This window comes from Calypte anna, chromosome 19, assembly GCF_003957555.1.
Source record: "Calypte anna isolate BGI_N300 chromosome 19, bCalAnn1_v1.p, whole genome shotgun sequence".
Taxonomy (NCBI): Eukaryota; Metazoa; Chordata; class Aves; order Apodiformes; family Trochilidae; genus Calypte; species Calypte anna.
The window spans coordinates 9276105-9287527 of record NC_044264.1 but is presented as its reverse complement, the minus strand read 5'-3'; the positions used below and the strand labels follow the sequence as shown (position 1 = coordinate 9287527).

At 37.8% G+C, this 11423-nt stretch overlaps 1 protein-coding gene across 4 annotated transcripts in view; it reads right to left on the bottom strand.

Moving 5' to 3' along the window:
• Positions 1 to 200: 200 nt before the first annotated feature.
• The window catches only part of USP32 (ubiquitin specific peptidase 32), a 54225-nt gene continuing 43002 nt past the window's right edge, over positions 201 to 11423 (bottom strand). For all 4 annotated transcript variants that reach the window (XM_030462240.1, XM_030462241.1, XM_030462243.1 and 1 more), the window contains exons 22-34: positions 11134 to 11307; positions 10479 to 10653; positions 9792 to 9943; positions 9276 to 9387; positions 8508 to 8719; positions 7455 to 7639; positions 6744 to 6830; positions 6060 to 6180; positions 5197 to 5388; positions 4334 to 4619; positions 3554 to 3987; positions 3127 to 3219; positions 201 to 2605 (exon numbers count right to left, since the gene is read on the bottom strand). In XM_030462240.1, the coding sequence (XP_030318100.1) occupies positions 2432 to 2605; positions 3127 to 3219; positions 3554 to 3987; positions 4334 to 4619; positions 5197 to 5388; positions 6060 to 6180; positions 6744 to 6830; positions 7455 to 7639; positions 8508 to 8719; positions 9276 to 9387; positions 9792 to 9943; positions 10479 to 10653; positions 11134 to 11307 (2397 nt within the window). In that variant the 3' untranslated portion in view covers positions 201 to 2431. The remainder of the gene's footprint in view (positions 2606 to 3126; positions 3220 to 3553; positions 3988 to 4333; positions 4620 to 5196; positions 5389 to 6059; positions 6181 to 6743; positions 6831 to 7454; positions 7640 to 8507; positions 8720 to 9275; positions 9388 to 9791; positions 9944 to 10478; positions 10654 to 11133; positions 11308 to 11423) is intronic.

The following is an 11423-nucleotide window of genomic DNA, read 5'->3' as shown; positions in this document are numbered from 1 at the left end:
TAACTTAAAAATAAAACTTGGACAAGCTGAAATATTTTGGTATTTAGAACTAAGTGCTATGCTGGATAAACTGCAATGAACTGCTCTGTGCTTACTCACACATTCCAATAGTACAGACTGACAAACTGATTTAAGCTCAGTGAACACAGTGCAGAAACTTGAAACAGGAAAATCCCTGCTAAAAATCATCTGACAAGAAGTGACACTTTATCTGCATCCACAGTATTTAATTTGTTTGAATAATATAGTTACAGATAAACAGGTTCACTCCATATACAATTACTGATACCTTTTTTTAATACAGCTCATATTCCAGTACATCAACACTATTTTATTTACAAGGTATTTATGTACATTAACATCTTTCTAAAGTCAGTGCATTGTCAATAAGTTTTATACAATAATTTACAAAGTGAATGTAGTTAATAGTTAACTTAATAAATTTACTACTAGGTCATGAATTAATTTAATTTAAAAAAAAAATTAATTACAACCAACATAACAAACACAGAAGATCAAATAACATTAGTAGATTGTGCTACCTGCTTAAATAAAACATTTTAAAGTAAATCAGTCGAAAATCGTTCACTTTTCATGGAGTTTGTGCAGGGAGGAGTAGACAAATAGGTATTGAAAAAAGCCTCTAACCTAGAAATTCACAAGCCATGTTTGCTTTTCTTCAGTCTCAATGTTTAGACCACTTTAAAGATAGCAGACCATATAGGATAGGGAGCAACACTTCACAAGTAAGACAATACTTATTTTGGAACCAATTTGCTGTCCTCAAGGGGCACGACCTCCAGCAAAGCCAGGGAGGTTTTTGCCTGAGTCAAGACAGCAAGACCAGCTGATGTCATTTCTTCAATGGATACAACTCAGATTTTCCTGGAAATTATCAAGTTATGGTAGGTTTGGCATTTTTGTAAAAGACATTAAAATGAATCCAAACATTTCTTTCGGAGATCAACTGTGTAAGTATTGATTTTGTCAGTGAAGATACAAAATCTAAAGAATCTGGAAGATGACACATGACAAAATCAGTAAGCTCCTTAGACTCAGCTGAAGAACAAAAGGCCAAGAGTGAAACTTTCATCTTCATTCAGATATGCAAACAATTTAACACTGAAAATCTTTAAAGAAATGCCTGCTCAAAAATAACCATCTGTTTTCCAGTCTCTCCTAAGACTCAGTCATGCTTTCCTTCATTCAATAAGCCCCTTGACTTCAAGAGAGAATGTTGCAAGGGCATGGAAAGCAATTCTGGTTTAATTGAAAGTATATGCATTATCTCTTGCAAAAAAAGGAAAATTCCAAAGGCAACCAAATTTTGAAAAACAAACTCCAATAAATTATGAAACCAGTAAAAAAAAACAACCCAATCCATCCATGAATGCTACGACAGTTACCCAACAGCACAGCTTCCTATTTGTTTGAAATACACAGTGGATAATTCACAACCACTCACTCCAGAGCCCTTAAAACAACAAAAACAAAGTATGTTTTTGAATTGAATTATACGAATTTTTCAAAGTGCAAATTTAAAAGCAACACCAGTCATGAAACATAAGCTCAAGCATCTTTCCTTCCAAAAGCTGGGAACAACTTGTGCAATGTGCACGTTTTAAGACACCGTGCGTGTAATCACATCTACTCTCTTCAGCCTGAAGCTTCTTCTGGAGGCATCTCCTAAGTTTGAGACAGCACTCTTCAGGCAGAAAAGCCATTCCTGAAACACACTGATGAGCACAGCCAACACGTGGAGAAAACACAATTATAATAAACCATTCAAGTGTAGAAATTAATCTCTTCTCAGATTATGGTTTGGTTGTGCTCCAAACATACAGAAAGAAAGCAACTGACACACACTAGTGGTGGCAAAACTGGAAGCATCTCTTACTCTTGATGTTCATCCTTTCAATTTGTGCACTTTTCATTCTCTTGCTTTCCCTGTTTTGCCAATAAAATGCAATAAAACTGCAGGAAAAAGGAGGTAGCAATATCATGCTGTCCAGAGACAACACTACATTTTTTTTTTCCCCGTTATCTTAAACTTAAAGAGAGCCTTAGGGGTTTGTCAGAACAGTTGGTAAACTCTCCACTACTTTGTTTAGCTCTTATTTGGACTGTTTAATTTAGCTCTTATTTGGTCCTAGTTGGCTTTTCTCAAACCATTTTATTTAAAGGCCAATGGCAGTCTCAGCCTGATGTCTTAACATCAGAAATGTTTAGAGCATGTAGTGAGATAACAGAACAAAACAATACTATCTTTACATTAACTGCTATTTAATTAGGGTTTTCTTTTTGTGCTTTCAGGTCACAGGGTACCACAACTACGCTCAGGTTATCTGTTTCAATACCATTTTTGCCCAATTTAAATTCCAGGATGTTATCCCTCACATGCACTCAGAACAGCCCACAGCAGATCACCCGTTTACTGTAAAACACAGTATTTCTTATAATCTGACTCAAAATCTTCATCCATGCTGCTTGTGTCTGCCATCTTTTTGCCATCTATCTTTGGCAGAAATTGTGCATAGTCTACCCCCTGCTGCTCATAGAACAGAATGTAGGCAGAGTCGGTGTCGATCTCATCGGGATGAAGCTCCTGCAAAACAAGAAACAAAGTCTGAAATGTGCCATGGGACGATGGTTACTGTTGCTGAACTTAAAATACACACCATCACCCTAGAAACAGTATTTTTAACTGGCTATTTACAACAAGAATCCCATTTTCTGCCCCCCTCATAGCTATCAGGCTCCATTATTTATTTGAAAAGTATGAGAAGTTTATAGTGGTAGATGCAAATACTTGGAAATGTTGGAACCTAATTATTCAGTAATTGAAATCTGAAGTGCTACCATCATGAAAAAATATTTTTGGACTTCCATTTTTAGTAAGTTTTCCATCCTTGCACAAAATAAGCATCTTCCCTTAACTGAGGCAGCAGCTGACAAACAGATGTGAGCTTGAAAAACCCTCAAGTACAATTTCAATTGATTTTAATATTTATCTGATGCAATTTTGAGATGCTCATGATTTCAAGTTAATAGTTCTCACCAAACGTTTTTTCTTTGTCTCTAGGTAAGCAAGGTGAAAATTAATAGCTACAGAAATAACTTATTTACCTTACAGCTACTGTCATTGTAGCAGTACCACTTGTTGTTCGGGTTTTTGGCATAAGTGACATAATGACCCCCTCCCATAATTCCTGAATGGCACTGAAGAAAATAAAGAAGAAAATAAAGTCTGGATCAAAGATCAAAACTCACAATTCACAGAATGAATGGTTCACAAATTCATGGTATTTGGTTTGTGACAATGTATGCATCTGGAGCTGGCTAAGACCACATCCTCAGGCAGAAACAACATCATGCAGAGATACATTTTTCAGTTTTACTCAGTTTATGTCAAATTTATTTTCCTGACACTGTCTCTACTTTGTCTTCTTCTTAATGGATCCTTCCTTTTTACAATGAAAACAATAGTGTAAATGCACTTAGTCAATACAATGCCACATAAAGACAGTTTACTTGCATTAAAAAGTCAACTTACCGAGATTGCATATAGATTGTAAATAGGGTTAACACATACTTCTTCTCTTTGGTCATCTGTAATGTCATCCTCACTGTGGTTATCAATTTGACCATTGATACTGCCATTACTATATGCACTCTGCTCACAGATGTATCCATTGGCCAGGGTCATCTCATTGTCCTGAGCAGCATAGAGTTCATTCTGGCTCCCACCCAAAATCTGCCCTCTAGTGAGAGCATCACCTTGATCAGAAGTAAATCTCTGTTCCTGGTCAGTACCGTTCTCTTTACTTGCATCCAAATTTTCTTTGCTACTTGAGAGTTTGTTTTTACCCAGCTGTGGGAGTCGCAGGCGCCCTTTACCTCTTCCTAAAGTCCTTGGGCTACTATTTGGGCTACTGTTTTTGCTTGAAGGGCAGCTGGTTCCACTTTTCCTTCCCATAGATGGAGATGCTGAAACAGGAATTACATGGACTACTAAGACAAGTAAAGGCACACTCAAGGTACATGTACAAACTGAAATCTAGCTCTCTAATGCAGGAGCATATTCCTCACTCTCAATAAAGCCTGCTTAGACAAGCTGACAGTATCAGTATCTGTTGTTACAGAGCCATGTTTTTTCTTTTTTCCTTTTTTTATGGTAAAAACTCACTAACCGTGCCAGGGCAGACAACAACAGAAATGAGTTTCAAAATAAGTGCAGTGCTTTCACCAAAGAAACAGTAAAATATTCTTCCTTATATAAATTATTGCCTCCAAATATCAATATTAAATGTAATTTTGCCTAATTATTACCTACCTTTGATATTATTCAGGACAGTAGTGTTGAGGGAGGATGGACTTCTGTTCAGTGTATCTCCTTCCCCAGGTGTGCAAGTCATCTGCTGATCTGTTTTTCTGGACTCTCCTTGGAAAGTTCGTGGTTCAGGAAGGTTGTCAAGTGTCAGCTGCTTTCTTTGAAAATGACATGGATCCCTTTGTACCAAAAAGGCACTTGGGTCAAAATTTTCTCTAGGAAATTTAACTATTTTCTGTGATTTTATCCATCGGCCATTTACAAATTGAAATCTTTTGAGGTGGATGATCTAAGGAGAAATGTGTTAGAGGAAAATTAAAAGAGGAGAATTACATTACAGTGAGTAATTGCTTAAAAATAACTTTGCCTGAAACGTTTTATCATATGCCAATATAATAGAGTAACAATGCTGTAATGCAACAGTTTGGATTTTGGGATAGAGATGGTAAAATATGGAACTAGTATTTTCATGGGGAAGTGATTGCAAAGGTTGCTTCAGGTCAGTGATCAGCCCTGTGTGTTCTGAATAATGAACCAACTTTGAAAAGTGACAAATGCAGGTGTTGCACAAGCAGACAAAAGATCAAGTTACCAGAAAGTCTGCCTAAGAGTGAATTCTGTGTCAGAACAGATGACACTGAATGCAAAACACCATCATTTCCTACAATGCATAATGAAAAAGATTCAAAAGGATCTGAGGTTTCTTTTATTTGCCTGCACTACAGAAGTGCACGAAGCAAACAAAGTCAATGCCCCTCGTGAGACTGTGAGCAAATCCTGTTATTCAGGACATACCTAGCAATCCCAATTTGTGATAAATGTACTATGGTTTTGTTGCTGTAGAGGAAAACCACACAAGATCATACCAATATAGGGGGAAGTCTCCATAGATCCAGTTTTTTGGTGGCCAAACAATGGGTCTTGCATTTGGAGCAGTAGTACATCTCATCCTCCCCCAGCTCCTCCTCACTGGTGAAGGCTCTAAGACAGCTATCCAGGTTGATGGGCTCTGCTTGAGCTCGTCGACTTTGCTCAACACTTTCATGTTCTTCTACAATCTAAAGTGAAATAAAACTGTATCTGACTTGGAAACACATACAAACTGCTCAGAGGAAGGCTCTAGTCACAGCATCATATAAATAGCACGTATAGTTATTTAGGATTAAGGATGAAACTAGATGCAGTAAGCATTGGCAGAAATAAAATTTCTGTTATGAAAAGGTGGGAATGCAAATAACACACTCTCCCTGTGCTTGAGTTACCCTTACAAAATTATCCATAAAGCACAAATATACAGATTCAAGTCAAGGTTGAATACTTGTTCTAGATTAACTCAGCTATAGCCTTACCTGTAGATATGCTTTGTTGACACAATGAGGAAGTATGTTTACTCACATGCATAGCACTGGAATGCTTAGAAAATGTATTAGATTGAAATACTTTGTAATGTTTTTGAGTAATGTAATGCAATATTTTGAGGCTAGATCAAAAGAAGCCCTCAAGAGACAGCAAATTCACTGCTGTGGTTTCTTAAAATCATCCCTTCCACATTATGGTCATAACATTAAGACAAATGTATCCAGAATCTACTGCACAATTATTACTGACTTGAGTTTAACAGAAAATGGAGAAAAGCAGCATCAATTGCCAAAAGACAATGAAAACTGGTGGAAGGAGTTGTGCTTCAGCAGGACTAAGAAGCAGGAGAGGATTTGCAGAGGAGTTTTACCCGTTCCTGTGAGGTCTGGTAGCGCAGATGCAGGGCTGTTGGGTCCCAGTCCACAGCAATGTAAGCATTCCCAACACAAGCTCTGTCCTCACTGCACTCAATTTTACAGCCACGACAAAACCTACACCAAGAAGTCAAATGTGGTTAAGTACATTGTCCAAAATTTTGCATGACTTCACACTCCCCAAAGTGTCCCCAGAGATGCACTCCCAAAGTTTCCGGCCCTGCCTTCAAGAGAGACTTTTTTATAAAATGAGCAGTTTGCTATTTTACTATGAAATTTTAACATCTAACAGCTCAAACATCAACCCTGCAGAGAACTCTGACCATCTACCTATGACCCCAAAAAGCAATGCCATAAATCATCTAAATATGTACACATATGTGCCTGTATATATGTATGTATACACTCATGCACAAAGAATACTGTCAGGGGTTAAATGGTTTTTGATACGTTTCTTTCCTAATTTAAAGTTTCTGTGTCAGCAGAGCTTTCAGGTCTCCAAGGCATAAAAGCTATTCCACAGTGAAAGTCTGTCATCTGAAGGTTTTGGTTAAATTAGATTCCAGACTCTTATTGTTTGATATTACCTCTGAAGCCTGAAACGTATCAAAAAAGCATTACCATAAATTACATTTCTGCTGGAGAGATTCCCTTCCTTAAATCTAAAAAGGCCAATTTACCTGTACCATGGACACCAAGCACAAGAATTTCCATCCTTCTGAACAACCCTTAGGGTGAATGGATACTGGTATCCCATGCTATCATCACTGAAACAGAAGAGGATACAACATAAAACATGAGCACTCATTCAGACTGCCAACTGCCTTCCTTCACTGTGCTTTCTATGCTTAAAAAAAAAAGAAACCAAAACACCATAAAAAAAATCCCCCTCAAAAATTGTAATTTTGATTAATTTAATGAAGCTATTAGACAAGATCTGTCTTTACCTCATCTACATTTGTCAGTTACAATGAGTAATCAACTACTGGATGAGAACAAATTAACCAATTTATGTAAAGCCAACCCTGAAACACAGCTAGAAGGTATAGCCACATTTAGCTGTATTAAAATGGATTAAAAGTTATTTTTAATTGTTGCCATTATTAAAATGTAGGACCCTAAAATGATTTCTTACAAAAATAAACCACTAACTGGAATCTGGAGGCAGAAAGCACTTGGGGTAAAAGCACAGATGACTGTTCCAAACATTGCTGACATTAAAGCTTAATTATACACATGTTCATTCAACAGAGGCATTATAAGAAATCAAAGCAGATAAAGATGAAGGATGTATAATAAAAATGAAGGATGTATATATGTTTTAATCTTGTCAGCATGTCTATGCCACTGTCTTAGGTAATTCAAGCCAAGGACTGAGATGCCAAACTCACCAGTCTTGTGCATGATTACTGGCTTCCTGAGGGGGGAGAGGGCTAGCAAGCCTGGAAACCTGGATCCACACTGCATCATAAAGGTCTTTTTTCCGTGTGTGAACTGTACAAGGAACAATCAGTGGCATTCCAAAGAGACTGGGACGATTCTTCTGAGATGAAAGGAAATACAATTCTGTTCGCATCTGCATATGTGAAGTAAAAGAAAGACTCAGGTGTCAGCATGCAGGAACTCAGGTTATCATCACTACTAGGATGCTGACCTTCTTTCAGGCTTTACCAATTAAAATAAACATTAGCTCTATTAAAAGTATTAAATTTTAGCCATTTTTTCCCAACACTAAACACTGTAAATGTTGATCATGGACATGAAATTGCTTGAAAGCAGTTTTGTATTTTATGATATTATGGAATGTTGGTTGTCCCTGTTTTCTGTTTTAGCATCTAGTTCAGTGGACACTACTTGAGAGAATAAGCAAAAAAAGGTTCAGTGACCCCTGGCCCACATCCACTAGGCTTGAAACATCAGCTCTGAAGTCTGGACCCAGCACACACAGAACATGAGGCTATTTGAGGTGTTCAGTCACCCAGGTTTGACATTTAGAGCCCAACCTAACTGCAGATGTTTTTACAAAGAGGAGCTCATGCTAAGAGTACTACCCAGGAATGTACTGTGTATCTTCACTCTGTTTCTCTATATGAAATAAGGCTTTTCCACCTAACAGCAAAGAAATGCATTTCTAATAGCTCCTCTACTTAGAATTTGTTCTGTTCAGAGGTCTGGAATGTTTAATCAGGGTGTTAGCAAATGCCCAGCTATGCATCTCAGCATTAAAGAACTGGGAAGCATGCCAGTACTCAGAAAAGAAAACTACACCAGCATTAGACATCACCATTCATGTGTTTCTGTAGAACTTAGCACTCCCACAAGAGGGAAATGCATTCATTCTCCCTCTTCTTCAGGAATACAGAATAATTCATCTAAAGACATTACAAAAATCCTCCCTGACTTCCTCTCAAGGTGTCTTATGTGAACACTTTATATCCACTAACCATTTTCCTGTGGACTGCAATGATATAGCCCGTGCAGGGGCTCTCAGCAAGCAGGGGCACGTGGCCATTGAGGGTGCAGTTGGCAAGGCCACGCTCTGTTCCACATGGCACCACAGTATTTGGCATCCCATTTGGAATGAGGGGTGGTTTAGGAAGGTCCCCATTCATCATGATGTTGGGTGCTCCATTTGCTGATGGCCCAGTTGAGACATCTGTAAAGAGATGATTACATTCTCAGTTATCTACAGTAACCAAAACTCAGCCTAAGGGTTGGACTAGATGATCTCTGAGGTCCCTTCCAACCCGGCTAATTCTATGATTCTATGATTTTTATCCTTTCCATTCTGTGAAATCCCTTTCATTAAGTATCTCCTATTCACCAAAAGACCAACATTTTATTTCCCTCAGCTTTGCAGAATCAGAGCCTGCAAGAGCAAAGAACAACAGAGGTGTTTACAGCCCACACATGAAACCACAAAGAGCTGATCCACAAGTAATAAAACACTTTGCTGGTGTCTTTTATCTTTAACTAAAATAAGTATTTAGGAATCTTTAGACTGCTGTCCTGCACATGATCCTAGAACGGACCATGGACCATCCCAGTAGATACTGAGACTGCCCACAGCTCCTTTGTGGATCAGTATTTTTCTTTTCTTTATTCCTCTCTATTTACTTATTAGCAAGAAGTAACATTTTCTCCTGAATTTCCCCAGTACCTAAGCAGTGTGCACTTTAAATGAACTGGAAAATAAGTATGTGTCCTTTTACCTGTCTGCACAGGACTTGATGCTGATGTAGGGGATCCTGGGATTGGTATTTCAAAAGCACACAAAAACCCACTGACCGATAACCGAACCTTCTGGTTGTCTTGAGGGAAGTTCTGAAGTAAAAAGGGGAAATTAGTCAGACACACCCAATGCTTCTGGGACTCAAAAACATTTCATTCTTTTGAAAACAGTCTATCACCTCAGTTCTTCTCTCCCTTCTGCTTTCCTACACCTTTCTAGATGGTAAAAATGGAGCCAACAAGCACAGCACTTTGCAGATCTCTGTGACAAGAACTGAGTGAGTTATGAATGGCTCTGAACAAACTGAGAGCTCCCAGTCTCAAGCAATTTTAATCCTATTCAGTAACAGAAAATAAATTATCTATAAATAATAAATTATCTGTACACACTACACACTATCCATATTTATAGATAATAAATTATCTATACACACTACAGAGAATTAAGCTAAGCATTAATTCTGTTGCAGCAATGATTATTTTTTTTTTCTTCTTACCTTTATATTGGAGCTATGCACTTCTGCAAGTAGAATCTGTTCTGGTTTTAGCCCACAGAGTTCACTTAACTGTTTTTTTAAACCTGTGTACTTCTCATCCATGTTCAGCCTCAGGCCGTATCGAACAGGAGTAGTACCATCCAATTTAATTACTTTAAAAGGGAAAAGAAGCACACTGGTCAGCAAACCAGGGAAGTTTTGATGAGAATAACACATTACAGCTACTTACTTCTTCTGAAGCATTTTTTTCCCACTTTAAGATATTATTTTTGACTTATCAGCCCATTTTCCAGGTCTGCAGACAAATGTCAGAAACCCCCTTGGTGTAGAGGCAGCAGAAAATGGTTTCAAAATTTGATTCATTTTTTATCATCTTTCCTTTTGCCACTTTCCCAACAATGCATGGGTTCTTCATAGTTTAGTTCATAACCTATCATGGTTTTTTTGTTTGTACACCCCCCAGCCTTTCTTTTTTTGTTCTAGGCAGATCTAGGACAACTCCACAACACAAGTTTTCAGTGAAGAGAAGGAAATACCTCAAAAATCTCAAGTTCACATGTTTCTGCAGTAAGTCCTTTAGTCAAGGCAGAAAATCCATGCTCTGTTTTTAAAGTTTTCATCTTAGTTTCATTGTATTCCAATTAAAATTCTTGTACTCACATTAAAATGTTCAACACTACTACTCACCTGTAATTTCTAGGTGCATGTAGCTATCCATTGGCAAAGGCAAGGATAAAAAATTAAAAGGATCAAATCTAACACTTATATGTCCACAAGTTTTACATTTTACTTGTGACTTCAGCTGCCCATGAAATAAATCTACAACAATGGATCTGTTTCTTCTCAGATGGTTTTCCCAGGCCTAAAATGAAGTACAAAAATACAATACCAAGTTAGAAACTGAAGACTATCTTGCTTGAACTACAGGATATGCTGGAAGGAGGATATGCTGGAAGATCTCCAAAGTTTCACTGGCCTGTGGAAGCCAAATTACTTCCACGTATATTGTTTACTGATTTCTAATAAATAGAAAGTATTTAGAATCATTTGAAGCACTTCTGAAAGGATCAAGTATCTTGAAAAATTCTGATACTCCATAATTCTGAGTTGTTCAAAATTATTGTGAAGTATCATCTTTATTCTAACACTTAGAACTCATTTTCACTTTCAAGGTGAAGCTGACTCCTTAAATCACAGATGTGAAATTGGAAAAGACAGCAGAGTCCTGAAAGAATATTGCCACAGAGAGATTCATGAACAACTGAGCAGCTTAGTACTATAAGAAAAAGACCCCAAAACAACCCAACAAACAAACCCCAAGCCCAAACAATTTAACCCATACCTCTGCTGCTACTTCCCAGTCTGGACGACCATCACTGTCTTTCAATTCAACATATGGCTTATCATGAACTCTGTTCAAATCCTCATGAAGACCATCCAGAAGAAAAGCCAGAAGCTCCTGTGAGTCTTGCTGTTGAAAGCCATTAAACCTTGGAGCATACTTTGCTATTGTCCACTGTTAAAAAACAACAACATGCATTTATTTAATATCATGCACCAGGCCTGATGTACCCTGGCCTCCTCCAGATGTGCATCCTGCCCCCGCACAGCCCCTTCCTGAACACCTCCCCT